Raw genomic sequence first — 15,448 nt, 5'->3', positions numbered from 1 at the left:
AAGCTAGGGTTTCCTAGGACAGCGGTGCCCGTATTTTAACGGCCGTAGTGAACGGTGATGCAGTGGACCGCCGTCGTAAAGGTGATTAGAGAGTGGTTTCCTAGGAAAACGGTGTTAAATGGTGTTAATAACAACGTTTTCCTAGAAAACCACACTCTAGTCACCTTTACGACGGCTGTCCACTGCATCACCGTTCACTACGGCCGTTAAAATACGGGCACCGCTGTCCTAGGAAACCCTAGCTTAAGGGAAAAACTGTGCCCCCCCCTTCCTCCATGAATCCCAACACGGATATAACTTTAGGGCTATTATGCACTGTCGACTGGTCGCCGGAGACTCGGTCTCTCGGCGACTGAAAAATAGGCAACTAGGGCTAGAAGACCAAGCCGGGCGTAGTGTTTGTACATCCGTGCAGAATGGACGTCGAAAAAGCTGCAATAGTAGCGTTACTAATTCTCAAGAGAAATTATTCCAGAGAGTATTGGGTACATCCTTTGTTGCAAGAACGGAGATTAAAAGGAATGTTTAAAATCTATGACTTTACCATAACTTTAGTCTGTGGTCTATGACCACATTTGACGGATTTGACGTGTCGCAGAAGTAGTGTTTTGCAGAATTTCTAAATCTAAATATTATGACTTAACCAAGACTTTGCTAAAAGGTGAAATTCCAAAATATTTCATTATGGAATATCGTGACGTGTGTTTTGAAATAGAAAATGATGATTTCTACCGGCAATTTCTCAGCAATGATAAACAAGTTGTAGAAGATCTAAACGGTCCAGAAAAAGTAAATAAACTCACCGCGGGTATCGATAAGCTTAATTCCGAATTAGAATCACAAGTTTTATCGAAGCACCACGACCTCCTTACCCAGGCGAGCCATGCCACGAATTTCGAAAAAGTAATCGGCTCTATGCATGTAGATGCTCAAGGTTTATTAACTGGGATCGAAAAACTGCGCTCTCAAATTTTGATTCCTTATAATATACTTGAAAGCCAAACTATCGTGTTGGGAAGAATTCAAAATGTGTGTCATATCATGAGAGACGCATCTAAAGTCATACAATTGTGCAAAATAATTCCCGAACTAAATGGAGACTCGTCCGCGCAAGCTAGTTTAATATTCGATATAGAAGAACTTTTGGGCGATAACGACTTCGGAGGTATCGATTTCTTAGCGGATTATCTTACTACGGTTGCTACAAAGAAGAAGGAACTTGTGGACAATGCCTCCCAACAGTTATACCAGGGACTGAGTAGTGGAGACAAACAGCTGCTGCTCTCCAGCATCAAGGTGTTTACCAATCTGCATTGTGCCAAAGAGAAGGTGGACGATGTAGTTGAATCTGTGTTGAAGGATATAAGGCAGGCGATCAAGGTAAGCTTGGATATTAGGAATGTGAGTGAGCCGAGAAAGCCAGGAGAGGCGCCCAAATCTGGCCCGGGCAAAGCTAACGTCGTCAACATGCAAACATACCGGGTTCGTTTCTGGGAAAATATGGAAAAACTTTTCAATGAACACTTATACACGTCTTGTAAAAAAATAATCCTTTTACAAAATGTTTTCAATGATCTGCGGAGTTTCGAATGCTTTCATAATTTCGCCAAAGCATTTTGGGCCCAAATGTCCTGGATTTTAAGTACAGATTTGAAGTGTTCCAGCTATGCTAACCAATGCGCGGAAGTTGACTTTCCTAAATTATTGAAGTGTCACAATGACTTGACACTAAAATTGCGCTACAAAGATTTCGCGATGCAAAGGGATCTGCTGAGTGCTTGGGAAAACTATTTTCTCTCAAAATCTCTAGAAAAACTTCTGGACCCTGTCAGAGCCATGTGGAACTCCAACCGAGTACCTAAAGCCGAAGACATTGATTCCGTTGTCAGGGTTATATCTTTAGCACTCAGTTTATCATCGGGAGACAAACAACTCGGTATCGAATTGGCTGCGAGTATCGCCAAATGTATTAAACAAATGAGCACCGAAGCGGAACAACAAGTTTGTTTGGATAATGAAGTGGGGCAGATTGTGGAGGCTCCATCTTCCTCGCAACAACGAAACGCAGATATTTCCAACGCTTTATATTATTTTACAACTCAAATAAATCGTGCACTTTCAAATATGTCCAGCATACTGCAAACCGAAAGCATGAGCATAATCCAAAGTAGTCTGAAGGAAATATCGGCTACATTATTTTTACAGCCTTTCTGTAATTCTATAAATTCCTCTGTAGACCTTATCTTGGGAAGCATGCATAGCGAAACTGATCTCAATAGAACTGATATCCCGGAAAATATTATGTACTCTCTATACATTAGAGAATTGCAGCAATTTATAACGAGGTGTAAAGATATATATCTGTCACTGTATCAAGATGTTATAGCTATCAACAAATGCTCGGAAGAAATAACTACGCACTCAATCAAAGTGTTTGTAATAAATGTTTGCGCACTCCGACCAGTATCGGATTTCGGAAGGAGTAAACTACAAATAGATTGCAAGCAGTTAGAGTTCGCCCTTAAGCCTTTGGTACAGGACTTGACATTGCTGGACTGTTACAGAGAACTACGAGCGCTGTCTACTTTGCTTAATCTCAAGCCTGGGGAAATACTAGACAGCCAGTCTAAAGGCGGTTCCTTGCCTCATTCCCTGGTTATGATGTTACTATTTTCACATGGAGGACAAGACCTTCTCTCTCCCCAGCAGTGTGCTGGATGGAGCCACCGGAAGTTGGTCCAGTGGTTCCTGGATCACCCCAATGAGAGGGAACGCCTTGAGTTTATAGCGGGCGCCTTGCAAAGGTACCATAGCCACATAAGGCAAAACAATATTAGTAAATATGATGATGTATACCCACTTTTGCTACAACTTCTAGAGGATGGAAGAAAGCAAACCTAATTTTTTTATAAAAATTCCAAATAAACTATATTTTAAATACTGTTAATCCATTATTATTATTTATTCTTTTCATATTATTATTATATCAAAATACATTTATTTGTGAACATGTGAGTTTAATAAATGTGTTTAAGATTTTAATAATTTGTTGTTAGAAATAAATACCTAATTAGCAGTCAAATTTATTCCAATAGAAAAAAAAAGTGTTTTTTTCTGAATGATGCTCGAAAATATGTGTACAAATGCAGTAACTTTTGATGTTTAGTTGAATTTATTTTGAAGTCCGCTAAGTATTTGAGTTATGAATAAGTCTGTTTTATTTTAATAAAATAAATAAAAACGACTTAGTTTTTTTGGTTGACCACTTTTTTTTTTCTACCGACCTGTTTCAAAGCTATACAAGCTTCTTTATCAAGTTATCAACAACTAATGAATTCTATCCCATTTTATTTTATTAGTATTGCGCTGTGTATGGAACTAATAGATCAAGTCTTTTTGCCTTGTTAGGATGGTAATGTGGGATGGATACGCTTAAAACTAGACAGGAGTGGACTAAAGGAAATATTGTTTATTGGGTTATTTATTCTTTTTTTCTTATTATGAATCGCATTTTTAATTTCTAAGATTTCGAAGTTGTCCAATTTCAATATTTTATTTTCTCAAATTCAGAAAAACTATTATGATTTAGGTGTTGAGTGTTATTTTACAAAATTAAAGTTTCTTTTAGTTTTTCCAATGTAGATTGTGTCGCAATCATTACAGTTGAATTGTTTGTTTTAAAATATGGTACCTAGTACAAAATATTTGTACACGTGGAAAATAAATAAAATGCCTTTACAATTCCCTCATTTTTATTATTTGTGAGCATAATTTTTTTTCTAAATCTTAACTATTAAATATATTATATACATGTTGATTATATACAAAGTCATTATATTTATTAACAGTGTTGTAAAATAACAAGGCAAGGAACATCTTTGGTATTTTGTTTACTATTATGATTATTATTATGATTATTATTGCTATTAGTATTCTCTCTCTGGTTTCAATCCTCTAAGATGGATTGCAGCGAAGCTTTTCATCTCCTCTGCCACCCTGGTCTGCCCTGCAGCTCATATCCTCACATAAATCTTCGAGGTATTCCCGACAAGGGCACCCCTTGTAGTTCGTCCTCTCAGACATCCCCTCTATTACCTCATCACACACTATTGGTATTATTATTACAATAATGTTTTTTTGTCATTCTGTGTATTTAATAAATACATCTTAATAAATGCATAATTCTTATAGCTTTTAAAACTTAGAATATTATCAGGCTTATGTAGAGTATAAAAATGAGTTGAAAAAGTAAAGAAAATAATTTATGTACATATTTAAGGTTTTAAACATTGTTTGTGTTTCTGGGTTGAACGTGAATCATAATTTTCACACCAAGACCAGCTTTAGCGGCTTCAAAGGCTTTTTCTGTTTCTTCAATATTGAAGTGGTGCGTTATGAGTGGTTTGACGTTTATCTGGCCGCTAGCAACCATTGCTAAAGCGAGAGGATAGCTGAAATAAAATAAAATAAATTAAACAATGACATAAATGCACTTTATCGACTGACATTTTGAAAAAATACAAGAGCTCTTCACTGTACTCTGACCAGGCCAAAACGGAATAGAAAGTAGGGGGAAAGCATCCTTTATACAATGGAATCATTTAAAAGAAGATACTATTCATCATTTCTGAAGAAATTTTTTTTTACCTAGGATCATAAAAAACGGTCATAACTTTTGCATCAACCCAATAGAATTAGTTAAAATGGGAGAGTTATATGTTTTCGCGGTTTTAATTTTGGATGTAAATACTTGTGCCGTGGACACCAATAAAACACAATATTTTGAGAAAAAAAGAATATGAATGAGTCAATAAATTTTTTGTTCTGAATTCAAATTGTTTGTTTAGAGGACAATCTAAGTTTCAGTTCAACAGTATATTTAACATTTTTAGAGCGCTATAATAAAAAAAATTTAGTGTGCTTTAATAAGTTGCTAAAAATGCAGCTGTGTGCTTTTAAGTTTTACAACCTGTTTTATGCGAAACAGAGCAAGTATAAAAACTTCTAAAATCAAAAAATAGATTGAAAGAGAGATCTATCTTGGAAAGGCAATCATGTTGAGTCTGGATTAAAATTTTGGTTCACCAATCTTCATGATTTATTTTATCCTCTACTTAATGTTATCAACCAGTTATTGTTATCAAAAGTAAAACATCCCATAGTGATCACATTAAGCGGATTCAATTGTGTATCTATTTTTAATAAATATTATTGTTTCCAATGACGTAAATGATAAATAATGATGTAAAAATCCGCTGTTAGTTATAACTAAAATACATTTACTTGTTTTCGAATCTGTTAATACACTATAAACGAAGAGTCAGCTGATAAGAGTTAAGTTTATCGTAACTTATTATTTATTATACAATAAAAAATATTGATAAATAGTTGAGAAAAATAATGCCATACTAGCATTTAATATTTGATAAATATGAGTGTATAACTGATTAGTGTTATCTAAAAATGAAATTGATATAGAAGTAACCTTTAAAAAACATTTGATTGTAGTCTTTTAGAAGGCAATTTTCACTTCATGTCACATTCAAGGCCAAGGTTTTCTCCGTTCTGTCATAATCTGATATCTATTTTCTAAAATGAAATGCTTGCTTTTTGTAAAACAATAGAAAAAAATCTATTTACACATACATTAAAAAATGCCATTATCTGTACCTCATATTGCAGAGGCACTACATCAGTACTTTGCAGCATATCAGCGATCATTTATAATATACATGAAAGTAAGATGATCAGTCTCACGCTTCAGGCGCCAGTGCAGGGCCTATGAAATATTGCAGTGAAAAATCAACAATTAAATAAATACTTCACGTCGACCTTGCATGGAATAGAATCCAGGGCTACAGTCCTAAAAGGCAAATGCCTTGACCATAAGTCTGATAAATCCACACACATCCTTAAAAATATTTGCCTTACTTGCAAGGGACTATAAAATAGTGCAGTAAAAGACTTAAATCAATATTATTTCATGTTGACCTTGCCAAGTTTGAGCACAGAACCTCAAGCACTGTAGGCACGCGCTGTCTACTACACCACAAGGCGAAATTGACCTATATCATCATTCCATGTCTGCTTCCTAGTTGGAGCATATGGTATCCTATCCACAAACAGCCTCCATCCATCTCTATCGGCTGTTAACTCCTTTGCGTCCTCCCAAGTCAGGTTCTCGTCCCGAAGTTCTGACATAAACTGCCGACAAACAGCAGAGGACGTCCAGGGCATTGAGAACCTGATGCCTTGTAAAGTAGGCAAGCGTGGTTAAGGCTCTCAGGAGACATCCACAATATATGACCTAGCTAACCGTGTTGTCACCGGAGTTTGCTACGTCCATTCTCTTATTACTTCACTCCTCACAAAGTCAAACCGTAAAACAAAGTTATCCGTAGAGGAGAATAGATGTTATGCAGACGTTATATAGGCGGCATTTGGTTTTCACTGAATCTGATCTCCAGACAGCCTTCATACTATTGAATGTGGTGACTGCTACTCCTAACTGCACTCCCAGTACTTATAATCAACTACTTACTCATTACAATATCTGAAAATTCCTCTAATATCGATTTCCCTTGCGAGTGCATGTTGAAGTGGAATGTTGTATTCCGAAGCTCCCATTCCAATAATGACCACAACACCACCGGCTCTTGTAGCCTTAAAATAAAATAAAAAACCATTGCATTATGCACATCTTGATAATTGATTACAAAAATAAATGCCATGCTCGCTGCGATTCAATCCAAACGCCCATTTGGAGGTTCATCTTTTGATTTTATTTTGCACCAAAATAGGTCAGGAGCCCCAATTAAAGTGGGGATTTATTGTTCAAAACACGGGGTTGAGAAAAATCGCATTTAAGTTGTGTTTTCTCACCGGGAATCGAACCCGGAACCTTCACTATACTACCGAGACCACCAACATGTTTATTCCATTTTCATTAAGATAAAAGAAAACACAATAAAATATGTATGAATTAAATTTAAAATATTATTACGTACTTTGAAATAATGAAACATATATTTTGAGTACATTTTTCTATCTTTTTTTATGACAATTATTTCACCTACAGAGTGATGTTCTAATATTTTTCCATAAAGCGAAACAATAGTGCTTTATTCATTTTTTATTTTTAAATAAGCAATAAGTTACAATGGTAACCTTAGAGTATATACTCTAAGATGGTAAAAGTATTTATATTTTTACGTCTGATAATTTTTCTACAAATGTTTGAAACGTGTTTTTAATTACACGAAAATGAGATGTTTCGCGCCCCGTGAGACAAACGGCACGAATGACGTTTTGACACCAAACTTGTACACAATGTTGATGAAAAGCGCAGTCAGCGATTATAACGCGTGACGTCAAAATGACGTGATGCCAACTGCGAGCCCGTTTGTATGTGCTCATTTTTATATGTGAAAATTATAAATGAAAACTTGTTTTGAATACGTTGATAGTTATATCGTAAAAATCCTCTCTAAATTTATATTATGTTTTTAATGTTATTCACGACTTGTGAAAACACCCTATTGTCATAGTAAAAAGAGAAAATTTAGACTCTCAATTTGTTTGATTTTAATATACTAAGTTCATATAATAAATGTTAAAGTATATAGATTTGTTTACCAATATAGATGCGCGTACAGTTGATTCTACGCCGCTACAGTCTAAAGTTTTCTCTGGTTCTGTTCCCATTGTGCTGTGGATATTTTTCACTGTTTCTTCTTCCTTTTCACCAAGCTTTACTAGAAGTGTGTGAGTCGCTCCCAAATTTTTAGCCAAATCCAAGCGACTTTGCACCAAATCTAAAAAAATCAATAAACAAATGTCACTTTCACGAATCTTTACTTACCATTGCGATATTTAAGCTAAAAATATATGTGTACACATACATATTATGTATCTATCTATTATAGTGCATAGAGAACTGTATGGGAGCTAAGAATGAAATTGGGAAAACCCGATCTCTCAGGCATATGCGTGGTAAAATTATGCATGATAGGTGTACAAATGTCGAGATCCGTGCATTATGTAAGGCTGAGTCAAGCGTTATCGACAAAATCAAGAAAGGAGTGCTGCGTTGGTTTGGACATGAAGAGCCAATAGATAGCGTAAGGATTTATTTACTAAAAGGATTTGCAATGCAAATGTTGATGGGTGCAAAAAACAAAGAAAGATTGAGAAATACATGGCATGACCAAACTCAACAAATAAGATGGACATGTCAGAAGTCTGAATAATCATTGTGTGTGCATAAGGACATGTATGAATGTAGAGGAAGCTAGGTCTGTATGCAAAGACGGAGTGATATCGCATTCTATCCTGTCTGCCTACCACCACAGGAGAACTGCGTGATGGTTTGTTTGTTTGTTTGAGAACTACATTAGTACTACACCGTGTATGTAGCTTCGTATCTTGATAATTTATTACATAAAGGCAAGATAATCCAAGGAAGCTATGAAATGTTTTCATCATCATTTCTTTACCTGCGCATAATGGAGCATAGGGCATTACATTAGTACACCAATCGCAGCGTATCTTGATAAGTTTATTTGTTATATGAAGGTAAGATGATTAGTCTTACGCTTCAGGTGCCAGTCCACGGACAATGTAAAAAACACCCTTTTTAAATAAATGTTTCATGTCTACCATGTCGGGAATCGAACCCGAGACTTCTTGCATGGTAAGCTAATGCGCTGACCACTACACCACAGGCCGACAGGGATAATGTAAAATATCTTATAAATAAATGTTTACAACGATGTAAAAATATTATCAACTGTAAACAGAGACTTAAATGAAAAGGCACTGAAAATAAACAAACATTTATTTCTATGCACATAAAAGGTAAATTAATTTGGATTCTGTTTCAATTGTAGAATGCAATTCTATATGCATTGTTTTTTTTTTTCAGAAAATATTACATAGATACATTGCTATGTATGTATATACTAGATGCAGCACTAAGCACCCGTCTTGTGTTCCATTCCGGAACTTAACTTGTAGTCGGTAAATGTGAAGCAGCGTAAAGAGGCGCGACATACAGCTTTTTAATTCACAGTAAACTGGCATAGACAGCTAGTCTTTTTTACTCTGCTACGTGTTTTGCATGGCAATGTTGACACGACAACGCTCATTTTTCAAAACATAGTTAACAAACTATCGTTTTATGAAGCATCATCTCTATTTAATTATACCTCAGAGCATAGATGGTATGCATAGGTAATGCAACCTTAGTTGAGATGAACACAGTACTCACACAAATGTATTGCTTTTATCCAAAGTGTTTCATTTTGGTCCATATTATAATATATTTTATTCAATTATTATAATTTATTTATATCTGTGACAGGTGTAATTCAATATTTTTACTTTATATTTTTATGGAGTTTTTATTCCTGCTGTTTGAGTGAATCGATGGATGTATTTTGAAACGGGCGTGAGAAACCTGCCAAGTCAAATATTGAGCTTCCATGCGAAAATCTAAAATAGGTTAATTTTTTACATTTACCTTAATATTTTTACATGACATCATAGAATTAAAAATAATCCTGAAATAGCGTAGAATCATATTTGAATACATCGAACTGTGTCCAAATATCACCCATTTTCGCCGCGCGAATTCGCGAAGTCGCCGCGTAATGTTGCCAGATAGGAAAAAATATAATCATTACACAAATGTAGGTAAAAAAAAAGTAATTTTTTAATTCTAAAATATTATTGTGCACGCGGAAACATTGATTGACACAACAGAGTAGATAAGTAAAGGGTCATTTAATAAGAGTAATTGAATTAATGAACCGTGAACTTAAAATACAAAACAAATTATATTTTACATAAAACCGATATTCTTATATCATGTTCAATAATATTTGATGTTTTAAAGGTAATGTCAGTCAAATGTCCACCACGGCGTTGTTAATTCCGAGGTCCATTTTTATAAGTTCTCTCATAAGATGAGCAAAGTAGGGTAAAAAAATTTAATTCCCTGGCAACACTAACGAAATGTCAATTTTGTTTTCTTTGACAATCTGACAGATGGAAAAATAATTCCATTTTTAAGTAATGCATTTGCTACTTACACATGCATTTGCTAATTACACATGAAATGTGATCCCATCCTGTTTCTTAAAGATCCCAACCGTATTTCTACACTTTAACACAACACAAAACGGCATAGTTGAATTCAAATCGGGAGTTGCGTACTGAGCAACGTCTACAAAGAAACTAATGGGTCAAAACATAAAATTACTCTTTTAAGAGTAGTTTAGTCGCCTTCTGTTTGATGCGCGTATGCGGTTTCTGGACTATTCTTAATTCTATGCATTACATCTTGGATTCTCACACTGCCGTTCGACTACATCACAATGGCTTCTATACAAAGTGTTCCATTTTGGTCCATATTATAATTTATCCATATCTTATTTTAACAGCACGCGGTTGCAGGAAGTTCTTTCTGCTAATACTTCTTACTTTCTTTCATCTAGATATTTTATTATTCCGAAAAGTGGTCACAAGGTTTAGATTTGTAACTGCCCATGCGCTCTTTATTTTATTATCATTTTATTTTATTTTATTTGGGATTTTTACAGCCATTACATAAAAAAAATAAGTAGAAAAATATTAACAATGCTAAAGCCAATTAAAAAAATCCACTGTAAATATAATGACACTTAATATGTAAGAAAAGAAGTTTTGTTATTGTATTTGTGTGACGTTTGTATAAAACTTGTAATTGTATTTAAAATGCATTCATTTAGCCGCAGGATATATTGTAATCTTGATTTTGATTAATGATGCAATGATTTTTTAAAATAATTAGAACAATAACACTTTGTTTTTGACCATTTATTCTTTTTTTTATTACCCATCAGTTTTGGAGCTGCAAATGCTCCTTTAACAAGGATTGAGAGTAGGATTGAGAGTTTAATAAAAATCCTTTTCTATAATTTTAACGATTATACTTCGACATAGAAGCAGGTGTAGCTCCGAAACCAGTCAGTAATCAAATAAAAAAATAAGTGATTATAAACTAAATGTTTTTGTTTGAATTATTATGAATGACCACAATTTTAATGCTTCAAATACAAATTTTAAAATAAAAATGTACCTGTAATGAGGATGTTAGAAGCTCCCATAGCTTTAGCAGCAAGCAAGGTGACCAGACCGATAGGACCTGCCCCGAGGATAAGAACAGTACTGCCAATAGTAACTCCTGCACGACGGCAACCGTGCACTCCCACAGAAAGCGGCTCCAACATGGCTCCTTCCTCCATACTCACATGCTTGGGGAGTCTAGTAATAGGGAATTGTACTGGTAAATAACTTGAATTTATAAAAAAAACTAACAAAAATAGGTACAAAATATACCCATTGCTCGTCTAGAGTGTTATGAATAAATTCCTAGTGAGATTGTTTTCAAATATTTCATTATTTTGTTTTTTAAAAAAATATTGAAGTATATGTTGTTCACAGAGATGAATATAAAACAAATTTTTAAAAAAAGTAACTGGGCTTTTATTGTTAACATCAAATAAAAATGTTAACAAATGAAGTTGAGAAACATTTATTGAATTTATTTATTGACAGGCGTCGCGCCTCACTTGGTTAAATGGCCAACTGTGAAACTGGCGTTGTGGGTTTAATTCCCGCCAGTTGCAAGAAAAAAAATCCATCAAAGATTTTTTTCTCAATTGGTCCTCGTGTTGTGGTGTATTATTCATAACTTCTTTCCATATTTTTTCTTTCCTACCTGCTGACAGGCCTCTAAAATAGATGTTTAGCGGGTTATTCCTTTAAAAAAATTAATACTGTACAGCCCAGCCCTCCTTAGAACAGATTTCTCTAGTGAGGACAATTATAGAATTTGTCATATATGTCTTTTTAGTACAAATTCTAAAATACTAAACAACATACATATAAATGCAGACAAGAGAACGTACTTGAAGCAGAAATCGGCAGCGTGGGCGTAGTATCTGGTGAGGTTCCCATGGACAGGAGGAGTGGCACAGAAGACCATATCCGGGCACAAATTGTAGTGCCCGCTGCGACAGAATTCACAGTAGCGGCACGGTACGCCTGGCTCAATGGCTACTCGGTCACCCACTTTCAAATTCTTTACTTTGGCACCCAACTACAAGAGCAATTACACTTAACTAGTATTATAAATAAAAACATATCGCGAGAGGGATTGATAGCTAGGACGAAGACGGTCAAGAAATCAAAATCTGAAGTCTAGGCCATGTCAAAAGCAGACATAATTAAAGGGAATGTGTGAAGTGGAAGAAGCTAATAAAGCATGCATGTCAAGATAGAAGCATGTAGCTCATACCATAAAAAAAAACACAAATCTTTTGTAAACAAAGTAGTTTTTGAAAAAAATAATAACTGTTTTTGCAATGTGCGGATCTGAAAAGAGGCCATAAGACCTTTAAAACAAATCCGGGTAAGTGGGTGGGGCTTTCAATTTCCATCCTATATCTCGTAGTAATATTAAATAAATGTGGCCAAACGGAGGACTTATTGCCAGAAATTGGTCTATTTCATAAACGGATATATCTGTCTCAAGAACATCAAATCAAAAGCCTTTATTTATTTAATCATTAATGAGTTGATGGGTATTGAAGAAATAGCAATAAAAGTTACTGAAATATCAAATATTTATTTCCTTAATTTGAAAAAAAAATATATTTAAAAAAAAAAAAAACTCACTTCTTATAGTTAAGTTAGCAGTAATTATTATTATAAATAGTGTAATTATATGTTTATATTCAACAATGTTTTGAGTATGTCCAAATGTTTGCAGACTTGCTGGATTTCCTCCCTTGGGAGATATTTAGATCTTAATTTGTTGCAACAGAGAGGGAAAACATTTTTTGGAAAGGAATGTGGAAGTCTAGGAATTTACAGGGCTTATGACCTGTCATTGGCTGGTTTAACTGGCCACTTTACACAATGTGTAACATTCGTTATTCTTCCTATGTTTAAACATCCACATTTCCTCAACTCTTCCATCTGTTGACTTATGTGAAGTAAAAGAGCTGAAACCTTTATCTGGCTTTCAACTTTCAACAGCAGGTGTAATATTATCCAAGTAGTAATGAAATATAATATCAAACTGCAAAAACTTTGATAAAAAGGTTAAAGTGAACTAAGGGTAATAAATTGATTACTTTGGCAACAACCCCCGATGCTTCATGGCCCATAATCATTGGATCCTCCACAATAAAATTTCCGCAGCGCCCCCTTGTCCAATAATGTACGTCTGAACCACAAATTCCCACAGAATCCATCTTGAGTAAAACCTCTAAAATATAAAATTAATTTCAGTCTCAGTAGTTGTTAAATAATATTGGTTTACTTGACTAAACATATATTTTATCCACCGATGGTTGTCAGACGTGGGTGCATGCCAATAATCAATATTATTTCATGTCTAATCCTTGGGTATGAATATTTCGAAAATATATACCCAAGGAATAGACATAAAATGTTTATTATTCGCATGCAATCAGAAAGAGGTATTGGTTTAAGATAAATTATTTTTTCAAACATATAATTACTTAACTTTTTAAGACAGCTAAATAATTTATTCTTTTAAGTATAATCCAAATAAAATTTTAAGAAATGTAAGTAAAAATGAAATGTTATGTACTTTTTTTATAAATAGAAGTATTTGGATGTAAAAAAAACAATTGAATAATAGAATTTTATTCTTTATCCAGTGTCGAATTGATATTTTTAAATAAAATATATCATTGGTCCGAGATTATTTAAAATTCAAAGAAAATCTAAAAGTAATTTTGTATATTATAATTTATATTACCTAATGCCTACCCAGGTGTTTTTTGTCTTTAAATAAATGTTTTATTAGTATGTGTATGTTTAAAACTATCTTTGAAAGAACATTCAAAAATCAAAATTACCTTCATCCTTAATATCAGGAATTGGCCGCTGTTCCTGTAAATAAAATATTTTTATTTTTACACATTTAAAAATTAAATATTATTTTTATGATAAAAAAGTAGAGAATGTAAATTACAGAAATAGTTTGAAAATGAAACTGTGTTTAATTTATTCAATTTTCGAATTGAAATATTGTTTCAAATTTTCGATTTAGTGTTCTGTGAACACCAAAAAAGAACATTTAAGCACAGAATAAAGTAATTCTTAATTCTATGCATTTGAGTGTTTTGAGAGATTTATTCATTTCAAATTTAGTTGCATTTTATATTTATTCATGAACTTATTTTGATTTTTTAGACTGTGCCCATTAACATGCTTTAACAAGCAAAATAATTTATGTGGAAAAAATAGTAAATTGGAAGAAATAATAAGAATATAAGAATAACTGTTGAAAAAATTAAATTAAACCCTTTTAAACAAACAATTATTATACAGAGTAACTAAAGTAATCTAGAAAACAATAGAATAGTGAATTAATATTGTATATAAATATATTTAAAAAAAAAAAAATCTCCATCTTAGAACAGGCTGATCCGTGTTAGATAGAGACTATCCTAACCAGAGTACGCTCCATATTCATTTTCTAATTAACTAGTTTTATATAGATTTCCTGGTATTAAATAAGTATACTTATTTCGTCGTCCATCTTTCAAAAAGGCGTATCTCAAATTTGTAAAATTTTTAGACGACTTTTTAAGAATTCGTTTGGAAATTTTTCGCCTTTAAAATTAATAAAAAATAATCTTACTGTATTTTGCTTGGTTGATTTTTATTATTTTAAGACAGTACGGTGCCCATTTATTCCATAAATATAACTTAATTTTATTAAAATATTCATAACTCAATTTTGTCAAAAAACGAGATACCCCTTTTTGAAAGATGGACGATGATGAATTGAAAGAAGAGAAAAAAAAGTAACGATAAGTGTACTAAAAGTAAGAAACAAGTTAATAGATTAACTCTTAAATGAACTAATATGGATTAAAAACCGTTAAATTAATATTTATAACAAAATGTATGAAACATAAATTCATACTGGAATCCAATGAGAATGTTACGTAGGTACCTGTACACTTGACATTGGTATTAGCGTCACGTTAGAGTAGTGGGTAAGTTATTTATTCGCTTGAATAAATAATGAACCGTAAACTTTACACGTACATATTATAGCTATTACAAATTAAAATAAGTTATGCGAGACATATATTTTTAAAATCAAATTTGAAATAATTCACTTACCAATCGAATATCATTCACTTTGTGAAGAACAGCTGTCAAATTATCTACCGACATTTTTGTGGTAATTTAGTGATGTAGGCGCGAAAATATATCGATTGCGAATTTAATATCTCGCGATACAAATTTAATAGAGGTCTATATTGTTAGATGCTCGACTTCAATTGACTGTACTATGTGATAAGGTGCGAGCGTGGCTGATAGTTGTAACAGAATCGCGGACGGAGGAAAATACAGG

The 15,448-nt window shown here is 33.4% G+C and overlaps 2 protein-coding genes across 2 annotated transcripts; one reads left to right on the top strand and one right to left on the bottom strand.

Annotated features, from left to right (window-relative positions):
- Positions 1-552: 552 nt before the first annotated feature.
- fws (Conserved oligomeric Golgi complex subunit 5 four way stop) lies at positions 553-2,947 on the top strand. The gene has a single exon (XM_088237431.1). It carries the CDS (start codon positions 685-687, stop codon positions 2,899-2,901), a length of 2,217 nt encoding a protein of 738 aa, XP_088093557.1. The 5' UTR covers positions 553-684; the 3' UTR covers positions 2,902-2,947.
- A 787-nt stretch (positions 2,948-3,734) lies between these two features.
- Positions 3,735-15,427, bottom strand: LOC148274206 (sorbitol dehydrogenase-like). The gene is made up of 8 exons (XM_088237435.1): positions 15,214-15,427; positions 13,935-13,968; positions 13,182-13,315; positions 11,952-12,142; positions 11,120-11,304; positions 7,636-7,814; positions 6,542-6,663; positions 3,735-4,451 (listed from the first exon to the last, which is right to left on the bottom strand). Exons 1-8 carry the CDS (start codon positions 15,265-15,267, stop codon positions 4,283-4,285), a joined length of 1,068 nt encoding a protein of 355 aa, XP_088093561.1. The 5' UTR covers positions 15,268-15,427; the 3' UTR covers positions 3,735-4,282.
- Positions 15,428-15,448: the final 21 nt, after the last annotated feature.

The sequence above is a fragment of the Micrasema longulum genome, unplaced genomic scaffold, assembly GCF_059751315.1.
Source record: "Micrasema longulum isolate JH-2025_06_02 unplaced genomic scaffold, ASM5975131v1 h1tg001722l, whole genome shotgun sequence".
Taxonomy (NCBI): Eukaryota; Metazoa; Arthropoda; class Insecta; order Trichoptera; family Brachycentridae; genus Micrasema; species Micrasema longulum.
Note: the sequence above shows the minus strand (reverse complement) of the source record. Positions and strands in the feature narration are given on the sequence as shown.